The sequence below is a fragment of the Rhipicephalus microplus genome, chromosome 6 (assembly GCF_043290135.1).
Source record: "Rhipicephalus microplus isolate Deutch F79 chromosome 6, USDA_Rmic, whole genome shotgun sequence".
Lineage (NCBI taxonomy): Eukaryota > Metazoa > Arthropoda > Arachnida > Ixodida > Ixodidae > Rhipicephalus > Rhipicephalus microplus.
This window is the reverse complement of record NC_134705.1, coordinates 106,596,888-106,612,841: the sequence shown is the minus strand read 5'-3', so window position 1 is coordinate 106,612,841 and position 15,954 is coordinate 106,596,888. Positions and strand designations below refer to the sequence as shown.

At 43.8% G+C, this 15,954-nt stretch overlaps 1 protein-coding gene across 2 annotated transcripts in view; it reads right to left on the bottom strand.

The window, feature by feature from the left end:
- LOC142765411 (uncharacterized) overlaps positions 1 to 9,780 on the bottom strand; it is a 162,849-nt gene extending 153,069 nt beyond the window's left edge. For both annotated transcript variants that reach the window (XM_075866388.1, XM_075866389.1), the window contains exon 1: positions 9,619 to 9,780. In XM_075866388.1, coding sequence (XP_075722503.1) covers positions 9,619 to 9,708 — 90 coding nt within the window. In that variant the 5' untranslated portion in view covers positions 9,709 to 9,780. The remainder of the gene's footprint in view (positions 1 to 9,618) is intronic.
- Between the last annotated feature and the right edge of the window lie 6,174 nt (positions 9,781 to 15,954).

The following is a 15,954-nucleotide window of genomic DNA, read 5'->3' as shown; positions in this document are numbered from 1 at the left end:
GTTATGAAGCGCTCATGCTCGCGAGAATGCTGGCCCTGGACTATAGGGAACTAGAATGTGATATTGCGGTTGACTATACCCAGGACACTGCTACATATATCAACTTCAGTGCAAGGCGACTAACAACAATTCACGATAACCTGACGTGATGGCTGTATCAAACGAGTACATATTTATTGTTTATGAAATTGGGTAGGCAGCACTGCAACCACTATTGACGTTTCACGAGTATTAGCATCTATTTGAAAAAAAAAAACCTGGCGTAGCTCTGCGGTAAAATACTTCCTTGCTACGCAGAATCTGCGGGTTGGATTCCAGGTGGGGCTCTGGCATTTATTCTTTGTATTCGTCTGGTCGACGCGACCGATGTGGTGTATTTCTCAACGCTCGCGCATTAGAACTGCCCATGTGTGTTCTCGTCGTTCCTGGGTAGACGCTAACTATCAATCAGCTGTGACACATACCCGTATTTCAGCGGCACATACCTGCCCGTGGGTATGTGCCACTGTATGGCGGGAAGTATGAAAACGTATGCGACAGGATTGTGACATATTCATGTCTTGATCAGTGCGTCATAATCGTCGCACCATCTTACCCCCCCCCCCTCCCCTTATGCTGATTTTGGCTCAAGCCAAGGTATACGGGTGACCACGAGGGCACTCAAATGTAGGTGGCTAGATAGACAGTAGATGGATAGATGGATACGCTCAAAGTAGCCGAAGTTCGCTAAGGAATCTTTCCCATTTAAAAGCTGAGAAGCAGCAAGACTAGCTCCTTTACCTCAAAAACACTTTGGCAAGTTTAGAGCACCACCCACCAAAAACCCTATTGAATCAATGAATAATGAAGATAAAAACAACACAACTGAGCAACAAACTTACGATTTCTAATGTGATGCAGTTTCATTGAAAATAAATATAAATCTTGTAAAAGTTTTGAAACGGAATTTCAGAGAACATTACGTGTACCAGAAACTTGGACAAACACTGAAGTTTTTATGAAAAACATGAGAATAAACATTCTTGAAGTTAAAAAAATCTGAAGGCTCGAACTATCGGTTAATAAACGGAAGAGTGCTGAATGAAACTCCTCATGCAAGAGGCAAACATAAACAGCGGACGTCGTTGGTCCTGCGAGGTTTTTTCGTTCCAGAGAGAAGCTGGGTATAAATGCGAAAATTATTAGAATATTTTACCTTGCAGAGATGACCTACGGAAGTTGAACGTTGCGGCAAGATTTGAATTCACGAACAAATGTGCACAGGGGAGGACAAGTTGAAGCATGTTGGTATAGACCAACGCCTACTTTACGAAATTCTTAATCCGCCGCCGTAGTCAATTGGCTACAGTGCTCGGCTACTCATTCTATGTAGGCGCATTCAACCAAGGCAGTGACGGCCGTTTTTCAGTAGACAGAATTAAGATGCTAAAGGCCCGTGTAATGAAAGATAACAGTTACTTAGGTCACATATTTGGGGCCCTGGGTGTATTGGAAAGCTCGGGAGCCCTTGGATGAAGAAGTTTGTTTTGAATAAGAGCTACTTCTGCTAACTCCAGGATATTTTAGTTGCAATTTAAGTCTGTTGATCTGTTTTCGCCACTCCCTTGGAGGGGATGGATGTTGATTACGCCGGGCACCTGCCGGCACCAGCATTGTCAGCGGCGGCCGCTTCCAGGAAGCGGATTGGACAAACGAGCGACAGTGACAGTGAAGATACTCATGCCTACTATTTCAGCAGCGATGACTTTTCAGATGGCGGTTTCCAACCTGTGCGGAGCCGCAAACCGAAGAGGAGGAATATGTGGACATCTTCATCCTCACGTATTCAAACTGTAAGTGAAACGCCAAAGCCGACCACTTATACCATCCTGTTTCTGCCTGCACTTCCTACCGTCAGCAAGAAACGCCTTAACAGACAGTCAGTGTCGAGGTATCTGGAAGTGCTCGTGCCAAATGAGATCACAGACATAAGGGTGAACGCCAGAAAGAATATACTGGCGGTCAAAGTTTTGCAAGCAAGTCCTTTGGGCGTACTGCGCAGTGTAACTGACTTGAACGGCAATCAGGGGCGCTCTGATGTTCTCTTGGGATGTGATGTAGTAACCGGCGTGATCTACGACATAGATGTGGCTATTTCAAATAATGTCTTACAATTTCTTGTCAAGTCAACAACTGATACTCAATTACTGATGTTACCCGGCTAGGCAAGTCTCGCTTTGTGAAGATTGCGTTTAAGAGCACATACCTCCCCTCTCATGTGGAGGTGGGGTACTTAAGACATGCTGTGTGGCTTTTCATTCCAAAGCCTCTCCAGTACCGTAAATGCATCAAACTTGGACGTGCGAGCATCGTCTGCGAAAATTCGGTGGTATGCAACCGCTGCGCCGAGCCCCATGCAGCGCTACTGTCAAGATATGCTCTAATTGCAATAGATCCCATGAAGCCACATCGAAAGACTACCCGCGTATTCAGAAGGAAATTGCCAACTTGAAGGAAATGGTGCGCGATCACTCATCTCATTGAGAAGCCGCAGCTAAAGTCAGAAGGCGTCGTTCACATCGACGTCGGTCTTCAAGGACGCCCGCTACCTCCTCGATGCGTTTGCCAGCTCCCTCATCATTACCACCTCCTTTACCTCCCAGCCCACATGATGTGGGAAAGGCTGTAAAGGACAAAGCTAGTGAGCATACCCTAACTGCGACACAGTGGCCTGCACTTCAAAGGGAAGCAGCATTAAGCGAACCGAAGGAGTTTCATGACGGCCAGCCCGTGATCCCGGTTCGAGATCTTTCCAACCAAGACATGCAAGTGGGTGCAATTGTGCTAATATTAATTGCCATGATTCGCACGCTACTAAGCAGCATACAATCTCCGTCTGCAAAGAGTGCGCTGCAAATACTGGATGCATTGAATCCAGTGCTTGCTAACGTTGTATAAGCACAATGGCTCAACAAAATCTTATCTTCCGCACTGAAGGTAAACGTGCGTCGACTTTTCAATAGAATGCCAGAGACATGAAGTCCCGTATCTCTGGCTTTCACCAATTTGTTCGGGCCAATGAATTCTTTATACTTGTCATATGTGAATCAACCGTATCAACGCCTTATAGATTGTCTGGTTATGAAGCTTTTTTGTTCAGCCGCTTGCGAAGATTAAAGCAAAGTAATTGTTTACCTCCACACGGACTTGACTTATCTTTCGCACCGAATAAGTTGAAATGACGACAATCAGTTCGTGTGTCTTTGTGTAAAAAAGAATGCTGTCTCATTCACACTTATTGGTGGATATATATCTCCGTCATCGCGATTTGACTGCGAAAGAATAAAAGACATCCTAATGAGCATCGATGGGCCTAGGATCATCACCAGTCACTTCAACGCCCATCACATGCTTTGGGGGAGCACTAGGATGAATGCCAGGGTCAGCAATATTGTTACATTCGCTTCCGACTACGACCTTTCCATCATGAACGATGGTACCCCAACATATCAGCGGGGTCTCACGTATGGCAGTTGCCTTGACCTGACATTGGTGTCACGGTGCTTCTCTTACAAAGTGTAATGGTTTTGCTATATTAAGACTCATGGGAATGATCACATACCCACCTACGTGAACATCAATGGTATCAGAAAAAAATTTCTCTTCCGTTGTTGTAATTGGCACTGACTGGTCGATGTTTAGATCGCGTGCTGAGGATGCTTGCCATGAAGGCTTTGCCTGCAGCCTGGAAAATACCATCGCTATGCAAGCGCCAAAAAGTAACTCATCATTCTCGTCTAAAATAACACAGTTAGACATCAAGCTGGAAAGATTACGAGCTATACGAAGGCGTGCTGAACGATGATACAGACGCACAAGATACGACCTGAGGGAAGCAAGACGGCTCCAGAAAAAGATTCAATGACGCATTTACAAGCTGGAGAGCGAACGCTGGAAAGCGTTCTGCGAATCTTTAGAACCTCATAAACCGCTGTCATATATCTGGAGAACAGTTCCTGGTCTTCGCTCCTCTCCGCAACAGCGGTACTCTTTTAAAGCTTTGGCACTCCATCATGAAAAAACAGAACTCGGGGTGGCCGAAAACTTTTGCAGGAGAGTTGCCGGGAATATTATGAACGAGAGCATTGACGCCGTGATTGTTCCTGAGACGCGATTACCAGAAATTAACATTCCATTCACCATGCAAGGACTGGAAGGTGCGTTAGTCGCTTCTAAGCGCACGTCATCACCAGGTCCTGAAGTATTACTTATAGTGCGTTGAGACACCTTGCACCAAAAGCCAGAAGAGAACTTATAACATGCTTCAACAACTCCTGACTCAGCAGCAGTGTTACCTGAGAATGGAAAATATGTCGATTAATACCACTTCTGAAATCGGGAAAATCACCATTGGACTTGACAGCGTATCGCCCTATTGCCCTCGCAAGCTACCTCAGAACATTAATGGAAAGAATGGTTCTATTTCGTCTGGAGTGGTACTTGGAACGATACACTAACTACCCTTCCTGCATTGCAGGCTTCCATCGGGGCTGCTTCTTCATCGACCGTGTCCTGGACTTATCGACATTTGCTCAGCAAGAAAAAAGTCGCAAACGTATATCAGTGGCACTCTTTCTTGACGTGAAGGGTGCATATGGTATTGTAGCTCACGATGCCGTCCTCACTTCTCTCGCAGCAATGGGTATTGGTGGACGAATGTTTCAATGGATAAAAGATGATATAACTGGCAGGGGTTTTTTGTGTGAACAGATGAGGGTAAAACCTCTGAACATTACACCTACTGCGGAGTACCTCAGGGAGGTGTTCTAAGCCCCACATTGTTCAATGTTGCCCTCATTGGTGTGGCGGAGGTTCTGCGAAAGTCGGTGTGCCTATCCATATACGCCGATAATATTTGCCTCTGGAGTACTGCAGTTACTCGCCCTCAGGTGCGTGCACGAATACAGCGGGCAGCAACCCTCACAACAGCCTACCTTCAGAAACAAGGCCTAACTATATCAACTGTGAAGTGCGTGTTGATGGCGTTTACACGCAAACCAAACACTCCATACTCTGTTTACATCAATGGGCAGTGTCAATTATGCACAGAAGCACCGTTTCCTGGCCATAATAATTGACAGAAGTCTTTCGTGGAGCCCGCATTGTGCGTACTTGAAGAAGAGAATGCTATCGTGCATGTAATGAAATTCATGTGCGGAAAAGCATGGGGAATTTCTGTGGCCTCCATGCTACAGCTGTACAGGGCCCTATTTTTGGGTCTATTGGGCTACAGTTTGTCGGTACTAACACTTGCAAATCCAATACTCATTCATTGGAGGGTTTGCAGAGTCATGCGCTGCATATCTTCCTAGGACTGCCTCGATGCGCTTCTACTTATGCCACAATCGTGCTTGCTAAAGACCACCTGGTCAGAACTTATAGAGTTGTGGATTACCTCAGAGCACACATTCGACATACTAGCTGGGTCCCCGACCACCACAGCCCTTCTATCTTCCGAAAGACTACGTGCTACCCCTTCAGACGTTATAGCCAAGCACCCAAACAGCATTCCATTCGGATATACGCCAGCTACGAGAATCCCATGTCCTTTGTGGTGCCTCGACCAGTCGCACGTCTAGAAATTCCGGGTATCAAAAGGAAAAGCTATCACTCTAGAGTAGCATTGAAGCAAGCAACAATGCTAATATTACATGAGTTGTACTTCGACCGAACGCAGATATACATTGATGCGTCCGTCTTGTTCAGCAGCTCATCAGGTGCCGCTGTAATTCCGGCTGCAGCAATGACAATCAAATTTAGGTTGTCACATATGACTACACTTACGGCATCAGAGCTTGCTGCCATTAGGACTGCTTTACAATATCTCGTGCAAGAGCGTCCAGGAAAATAGGTCATAATCTGTGATTTGAAGGCAGCCCTTCAGAGTTTGCAGTTCGCCATGCGTAGGAGGAATCATGAACATGAACAATTGGTACATAAAAGAAGACATTGCCATCACGACGCTCCAGCACGAGGGCATAACATTATATCAATGGCTGTGTGGACATATTGGTATTACCGGAAATTAATTAGCCGATGATGCAGCCCACTCAGCCCACGAAGGAACCCGTGTGGTCCCGATTCCTCTATCAAGAACTGATGCATCAAGACAACTTCACCTGCTGATTCGTGATCTTACACGCACGTTCTGGTCGTCTACCAGCTTCCAAAGGTGTCACTTATATGAACTGGACCCTTCGCTCAAGATACAGCAACCATCACAACTTTCCCGCTCCAGTGCGACACTGTTATGCCACCTTTGGTTGGGTGTTGCATTCACAAAGGTGTACTCCTTTCGCAGTGGTATAGCAGACACCTCTACACGCCTCTACTGCGGAGCTGAAGAGACCATTGAACACGTCCTGTTCAGCTGTGCTTGCTACGGCACACAGCGATGCCAGCTCCGGATGGTTTTGAATCAACTTGACTCTAGACCATTCTGTGTGCAGAAGATTTTGGGACCTTGGCAATCTGCCTCAGTTGCGGAGAAAGCGACTAGAGCACTCCTACTTTACTTAAAGACAACAAAGCTGAGCGACCGCCTGTAGACTGTGTGCGCTTCCCGAGTGTGCTCGCGATTGTGTGTACATTCTTATCTCTCTGCAACCTCTCTTCTCCCCTTCATGTCCTCCCTAGTGCAGAGTAGCAAACCGTATGTGCGTCTGGTTAACCACCCTGCCTTTCCTTGCATCTTTATCCCTCTCTCTTTCTCTCGGAGTCACTTTAATTTCTTACAAAGTGCCTTGTGCATGAAAGAGTGCAATAGTGAATCAACGCCATAAAGTTCTGGCCTTGCGGTATCACATAACCGACTGGTACCACCACTTCGTTGAGGGCGTGGTAGTCGGTCTGCATTCAGCTGAGAGTTCTGGGACCATGTCTAGGTGTGATAACTACGCAGCAGGACAAAACCGCTTCTCAACACCAGTTTCAGAACAGAAAAATAGCTTCAGGTACCATGTAATCGGGTGCCGTATCACTGTTGCGCAGGGCTGAGCACAAAGTATTCCGGAATACAGATATTAAAACAAATTGACTCCAAGCATAGAATACCTAATGTGGCACATTTCCCTTACACCTAACGGCATAATACAGAAACACCTTCCGAAAACAATTCAGGGAGTGGTTCTTACCTTGAGAGACAATAACTTTCTTAGGCAGTAGCCGAGAATATTTGCTCCTCAATTCTCCCATCTGTGACGCCAATATTTTACCACATGGACTAGCATTTAGACGTGGTGATTTCCCACTTCCATCCTGTCACTGAGCTTGATAGCTCATCCTTGCTTAGATTTAAAAAAAGTGCCTTCTATCCCCATCAAAGCAGATGAGCTTACTGCTGCAAAAATAAAGAAACGCGATAGCCGATTCATGTACTGTACCGCAATAAAGCCGATACATCGCAAAAATGTGTTTTACTAATTCGACAAAAATAGATTTTGCAAATGTAGTTTGTTAAAAGAATACATATACTTTCAGGTATATCTAAGATGGCATCGCGGTACTCTGATATCATGATAGTGCCCAGCCGTGCTGTTGAGCATTTCAGTGTGATGAAAGGAGAGGCGTTGAATACCTACGCCTCGGTCACGCAAAAATGGTGGCCTTATGAACTGGGTGGATTGGCAAAGGGTCCAGCAGGTGCATCAAGTCAGCAACAGCGAAGCGGCGTGAGAAGTTTGCGATCCCACGTATTTCATTTCTTTCATTTTAACGCCGCAAAGTTCGTCTTGCGCTAGGCTTTAACGTGCGCAGCACAAGAAGTCCAACTTAGTCGTCATCGCACCACCCACGGGTGACGGCTCGTCATAGGTTCACTTGTTTTCTTGTCCTAACATGGATGAGGTTCGAGCTATTTATTCTCTAAACAGTGGCTCCTTACTACATTCGAGAATTCTCTCACATTGATCTGCACCCTGCTGATTCCTCTTCTCATCTCACATCTGTACTACAGATTTTCAGGTTTGTGCACATGAGTTGTAGTCGTTCTATATATGTGCGCATATTACATCAAATTTTTGGTTGAACTTCCTGTACATCTGGTTTTTAACATTGTTTTCTGCCGGGGTCCAAAATACTTCAATAACAAATTTCTGTCACGGAATTTACGTCAAAAATATGCACAATGAGAAGAAAAAGAAAAAAAGTGTGGTCAATCGGAATCAAAACCTAGACTTTTCGGTCCACTGCAACAGATGCCTGGCATGCTATCTACTGCACTATGGTCCCATTTTTTTCTTATTTTGAACCCAATAAATATTTCAGAGCACACCCATGCAGTGGATAATAATGAGTGGGGTGAAACGTCCGCATCTCGATTCATCCGTCTGTCTGTCTGTCTGTCTGTCTGTCTGTCTGTTTGTCTGTCTGTCTGTCTGTCTGTCTGTCTATTTGTATGACAGACTGCCGGACAGACGGACAGACGCTTCAGTGCCCTGTCATCATCATTCACTCTTTGGACATGGAGTAAATTTGTTAGTGTAACAGTGCCATCCATCCTCTTTAGTCATCAAGTATACAAAAACCACTAACGCCATCTGGTATGAAATTGTTAGCACTAACTAGGATTGCTTGCCTACAACATGCTATTAGAAGGAAACGGCCCACACCTCGAGGAGCTTTGCCCCTAAAAATGCGCGTTTTACATCTGGTACAGTCCTCTCGGCATTGTAGGTAAAGTGCCGTAATTGACCAAGGCTTTGGCATCCACGATTACTTCTTTCAATGCGTCGTTTCTAAGCGTCTGTCTCATTAGGCACGTTTCGTATGTGCAACTTTGTCAACAGTTAACACACCTCCAGATGACAATATCAACCCAAGCATCGGTGTCGCTTATTTATCGCTCCATAGCTCTGCAACGCGTAGAGCAACGTGCCTAATTCGTCTGAATATGCCAACTCCGAGTTCACCACTTACTCTCGCATCCAGAAAAGGCATTGCCGCCCATCTGACAACACGCACCGCGCATTGCGTTTCCTCTGGTTTCGCACACACCTAAGACCGCAAGAGTGTACTGTCAATATTATTGATATATGTTAGTCATCGGGATGGAGATCATTGACTAAAGGTAAACATAGATGGAACCAAGTTAAGAGGTTTTTATAGCAATCAAACACTAATAGACAATACACAAACTATCTTATGTCAATTAACAATAAACAATTAGTTACTTCACCAAAGACACATTTTACATACGTATTTTGCTGATTTCTAAAGCGAAGGGACGAAACACGATTTTTCAAATGAAGATATGTTAACCGCTCATGTCGGGATCTCAATGCACATATTTCACATATCTGGTAAAAGAATGTAGTACTATGCTTCATTAATAACTCCACGCAAATGAACAACTGTGATTTGCCTTTAAAATACATTGAACTGAAAGTTCCCGAAAAGTTTTCATAAAACAATTATAGCAGCACACACGCTGTGCTATAGTGGCAAGAAGTTGGCTGGATTCAGCGTTACCCTTGCCGTTTTTCGTCTGCAAACAACGAAATATCTACAAAGAATAATATTTAGGTGGACGCCAAAGAACCCAAGCCTTGCTAATTTGTGTAAACAAATAAGCTTACTTACTTTTCCGTTAGGGCACGTCGACTTTTCCACTAACATTCCCAGCCATATTGCGGTTATATTAATAACATGAAAGCGAAGTTTAGTGCTCATATCTAGGCCTAAAGAGTCCGCTAAAAGAGAGAAATGAAAGGTCTTATTGCGAAACTGACTGAATGAAGCCTAACAGGCTATAATGCACCAGCTGAGACCATCATTTCTGCCTTTTATTAAATTACCTCTCTCTCCAATTGACGCATGGATATTACCTTCCTGATTACTTATGCAGATTACTTATGACGTAAATGATGATTGTATGTGCTCTCTAAATAGTGCTTCGAATATTGTCTTCTTTTAAGTGAGTAAGTGGCTTCACTCAGCGCATATGTCCAGATGCTCAAGAATTTATCCAGATCTGCTCATCAATCATGCTTTTAAATCTTCGAATACCATGTAGATAGATGTGCGTAGGCGTTATATAAATCTGCATTAGATGACAATGATAATAGTGTTCGACTCCGGTAAATCACTGCGCTGGGTCATGTTTGCCAACGTATCTGGAAAAACTTTGGTGAAGCACACGCGGTTGAATGTTTTGCTGCTACTGCATCGTGGCTTGCAAATATTAGTATATATAAAAAGTAAATACACTGTTGTCTTTGTCTTTACAATAAACACACGGAGATTTATTATGTTACAGTATGAGTTTTTTTTAAAGCAGTCATAAAATATACTAAGAAACTTGACGTTCGAAGTAAAGATACTCACGGTCACGATCTGTGAGCTTCATAGTACCACTAATACCTGAACCAACTTCTTCACAGTAAAGGATGCTGCCATGAAAGAGTGACATCGTCAGAAGCTCAGATGCGTTTAAATTCCTCGTAATAAGACACAATTTTCAGTCATGTGTGCTAAGTGGTACATTCATTTATTACCACTTTTACAAACTCACTTAGCCGGTAATGTGGTGCTCTTCCCAACACAATGTATTTCCGATGTATAGTGGAGTGTTCCAGAGATTTCAACCCCCTGGGGCTTTTAACGTGCACCCAAATCTGAGCCCACGGGCTTACACTATTTCCGCCTCCATCGAAAATGCAGCCACCACAGTCCGGACCTCGGCTGCTGACCCACAACTTGCGGGTCAGCAGCCGAGTACCTAATGGTGCATTCAGACGACGGAACGAATCCGGATGTGGTGGGACGGACGGTGCTTCACGTGACCTCACATCAGTGATTCCCCTCGTGCGCGACTCGTCCGCGTGGCTCGCGGAAGGATGACCCCAACCTGTTTCTCACATCGGGATTCTGGCGGGAGAAATCCGATACTTCAGCGGACTAGCTCGGGGCTTCTGGCAACTAGTACACTTTTCGTCTGCTCGTGGCATGTACTCCATGGCTCGCGGACAGCTGCATGACTGGTCGGCCTTATCTACGCTTGAGCATGGTGTACTTAGTTTCCGGGGACTTTGTTCTCAGGTGATTAATTACGCATAAATTACTTTTGGTGGTTCGAGAAATGTCGCCGCTGTTGTTTGACACGCAAGATTCTTAGCCTTCATGGTGGTTAAATATTGTAACTTCTGCAACCAGCGGCGTGCCACTTCTAAAAAAAGGATGGGAGACGTGTTCAGAAGTTCTGCAAGGGGAGAACAATGTAGTTGAAAGAACATTCTGCCAGCAACTCCCTTTTCTCCTGAAAGAATAAAACTCCTCGTTCATTTGTCACAACGCGACAGACATTGCAGCCAAGCTACAAGCGTCGCTTCGTGCGGGCATCCATGTTGCATACTCTAGAACCAGTCTGCTGCCAGCAGGCGCAGGTGTGCGCCGAATCTGCTGTTGAGGGTAATCCGGCTGTTTTTTCCTAGGAAACCGTTCGTCGTGTGGATGCGCCTGCAGGCAGATCATGCACGGATTAGCTGTCCGCGTACGACAAATCCGGATTCGTTCCGTCGTCTGAATGCAACATAAGCTACTAGACAACCACGTTGAGGCTGCAGCACAAGCGTGGTGAATTAACCTAACTGCTTCATTATTCGGAGAATTGTATGGCTAAACAAGTTGAACCCTGTGGGTGGTTCTGCATTATTGTAGGCCTTGAAGGTGATTTGCTTAGAACTACCAATGAGATATAAATAAGAAATAAGATACCAGGCTTCGTTGTCGAGTCCCTTCATTGAACTTTTACCTTCACAGGTCGGGTCTGGCACAGTCGCCTTTGTGCCTTCATTGTAATTTAGAGAGAATCTTTGAACCACTTCTTTTTGTCATGTCGAAAATTCAAAAGTCAAGGAAAAAATCAACTAGAAGAACCCCTACGAAAGTTGGACTTAAACTTGACACTTCCGGTTATTCTTTTATTTGGCCCAGTCGCATTTGGATTCAGCCACAGGAGCATTTTTACCGCTGTTACAAATTTCTTGCGAGAATCTAAAGGAATGAAATGCTAAAAATAAAAAAAAAACTTCAGTTGTTTTATGTTTACTTTTTCTTCTTTTTGTGTGTTGATTATGTTTTTATTTCAACGTTTTTTTGTTTGTTTCGAAATCTAACGCCTTTATATTACTACCTATAATGCCTAATTATTCCAACCCTCCCTTTCAAAAAGTGAATTAGTTTAAAAAGCAAGGCACCGTCCCATTCATGAACTATCTCCCTAGGTGGGTTGCACCAAGGTGTTGAGGAACCAACCAACCAACCAACTTTTATTATGTGAACAAAAGAAGCTTTTGTAGCGGGTTGGAGCATTGGACGGTCTACTCGCTACGCTATTGGCCTTGTGTGACGACTCGTTCTTCTTTCGCTGTTCTAAAACGCTTTATATCTTGCATTACCGCGATTGCTTTCCCGACATCAAGCCTGCCTAAGGCATCTTTGCCAACGAGTCCCGAGCATCGGCGTGGCTCAGCATTGGAATACTTGGCTGGCACACAGTGGACCCGGGTTCCAGCCCCGCTGTGTGATTGGTACAAAGTTTTTTTTTCTACTTTCGTGTGATGTGATTACGGACGCCGGTGGCGGCGGCGGTGGGCAACTGCGGTGCCGCGCGTGACCCGAGCATTTATCTCATAACAGCTTTCGCTGTAAAAAGTGTGACAAAAGATGCTAAAGCAAAATCTTCAGAACCTATAAGAATTTAGGCGTGAGGCCTCCGGCCATTGTTCAGATGATCTTGCTAATGCCAAAAACGCAATCCAGATTTATGGCGTTATACGTTACAGAGGTGCCTGTGATCGATTCCACAATACTCGCATTTTTTATTCAGAGAGCCAGCACGTCAAGCCTTAGTCAATAAATTTCGCAATGCCTCAATCAAATTTAAAGCAAATCTTTACTCGGGAGGTTACTGATCAATACTACATGTGAAATTATGTAAGAATTTGAAACTAACTACAAATAATTGTTCAGCACCTCTTTTCAAAAGAAAAATCAAGATCTGGTGAAGCAGTTTTTGTCATTTGTGACATTTCTATCTGATAAGCAATGTGAATCTATTAGTGAACTAACCACTATAGAAGAATTAGAACTTGTTCTTCCACACTTACCATTGTAAGAAACGCCAGGACTTGATGGAATGTCAGGCGAGCTTAACAAAACGTATAAATATTTGCTGTGCCCTGTACTGCTCAACATTTTCACGCTGAGTTTCAATCTGCAGACGCATCCTGAATCTTTTACTAAATACCACCCTGTTTTAATCCCAAAGTACTCAGATTGAGAAAAACTTCGTCGCGTCGATAGCTACAGACCAACTATATTGTGCTACTCTCATTAGAAACTTTTCGTAAAGATGCTTTCCAAGAGACTTCCATTCGCAAGGTGGATACTTATCGGTGCCCGTCAGACCTGCGTTCTGAAAATTCGCTGAATGAAGGCTAACAAACATGTTTCTCGCAAAGTATTGCAACATTGTTCACACTCATATGAACAACTATCAATACTACAAGCAGACTTAGTGAAGGCCTTCGATCTGGTCCACCATTCTTCTCTGTTTTCTCTTCTCGGACATACACACGTTATTTTCTCTATATTTAAAGCTGTAAAGTTATGCTACAATGAATATTCAACCAATTCATTGTTAATGACTTCTAACTCTTTACTTGGGGCCACTGCGCCTAAGTGTAATTTGTCAACTTTAGTAATGTCCGCGGTTTCAGTGCCTATGAGAATAATTTAAAGATATTGGTGTATGCTGATCACCTAGCGTTCTTTTGTACTGTTGTTTCTTGTATGACAATAGTCGTGTCAACAATCAGAAAACTTGGCCAAATTCAGAGGCGCGAATAAACTTCGCTAAAAGTTTCCGACAGTGGCTTTGCCTATGGACTTATAAACCAACTGCTTTTGAGGGTATGAATTGGTAATGTGTTCCACCAAAATATCTAGGCATACCATTAGTGCACAATTTAGAATAAGGATGTACCCAGCCTGAAGCGCTACGCCCAGAAATTTATTCCTCATAACCTCTCTATCGATGTCAAAGATAAAGCAAGCAACCTGTTTCTGGCAACAAAATATTCTACATACTGATAATGATTTGTTGTTCGAGGGTATACACAGAGAAATTTAACCGTATATTTGCTACCTTTATTTCGCTACCAACATATTTGCAACCTGTATGCGCCGACCTAGACCTGTTGGCGCTGGTGGTCTTGGGTTGGTACACCTCTTTATTACACAAGTGGTGTGTTGTTTTTTCCTATTTTTGTGACTGTGCTCATGCACTGCTTCGGACATTCTTGCAAGCAAACTTCGCGAATATTTTATCAAATGTAGTAGTATCTACTAACTTTGCATCGCCTCCCTATCTGCAAAGTTCATGTGTGAAATAAGCGAATCAGTGCGTTTTCTGACAGTCAGGTTCTCCAATGAACACTCGTTCTCTGGCTCAAAAAAGGCCAATAGTTTTCTGTATTGAATGTGCTATTTCCGGCCCCACTTTACCGCTCAATATATATTGAACTTGCTGGTCATGGCATGCTAATACGTGCAACAAAATTGCCTATTTCTCCAATAACGAACATAATTTTTTACAAGTTGCATACAGAAACAATACGTGTAGAAACCTCGATAAACACCAAAGGCATATTTGTATCCTCAATTAACTGCCGCCTCTGGGAAGTTACAGAAATATTAGAACATTGCTTCATAAGTAGTAAGGACACTATCATTTACTGAGAGGTCCTGAAGAGGGCTTTAAAAAGCGATTGGACTTACATTCTCAAATAATTCGTTTCCTTGTACCACCCAATTGCAATGATATGCCAGTTAACATGCTTTTGTTAATGGGCGTGCGTTTTGTGTGGAAAACTCTCATTTTACTGACATGCATAACCAATGGTGTCATCGCGATGCCACTTCATGTAAACGACTGTGCAGCTAAAAGACTTCCAAGAACAACTGCAGTTTCAGCCCGACTTGCGTACAGAGTTCGTGAAGTGTGCTGCTCGAATTCACCTTTACACATTGTGTTGTATCAAATTACCTATGTAATGGATATTGTAAACCTCGCAGGGTGGTCTTATTTATGTTGTATGCTATGTGTAACGTAAAGTGCATTTGTGGTAAATACCACGTAAGAGAAGAAAAAGCATTGGCGGGCCTTTATATTAGAATGTCGGGCTAGCATGCAGCAGACCAAAGTTGAAATTCCATTGTTTCCTTTGTGTTCCTATTTACTGAGTTCTTTCTTATTTCTTGGGATACTGCTTACGGACACTGGCGGCGGTGGCGGCGGCTGACAACTATAGTGCCCCACATGATCTGTGTATTCATGTAATAGCAACTTTTGCTGTAAAAGAAAGTGATCATATATTACTTTATTTGCTCGTGGGGTGCGAGCACACCATTTATTTTCCAGTCAAGCCACAAGCCTACGTGACAAGCGAACAGTACAGCAGTGCTATGTAATCATGTATACATCGTCAGTAGCCCCCGCAATCGTAACCATTTCTTGGCTTGGTGATGAGACTCGAACAAGAATCGTTATCAGAAACGCTCGAGATAGCTGTTTCAAACAGAAAGAATGCCGCTCGTCAACCTATGTATATTCGTTCATAGTCAGAAGATGCAAGGAAAGATAGGCTGACGATGGTGACGATACTCAGCTGTCTCCGCTCTTGACGCCCTACGAATTCATCCCATGCTGAATGCTTTTGTGTGAAAGGATAGTCATTCAATTTGAAATCAAATTGAACAGCACGATGTCCCAAAAAAGAAACCTGTGCCCTTTAAACGATATTTGCCATAAAGAGGTGAAACGAAAAAAAAAGAAGCTGCTTCTGGAAACAGTCGAACAAAGAGAATAGTTATCTCAGACTTACAACTCCTCACAATTATAACTCAATGCCCACG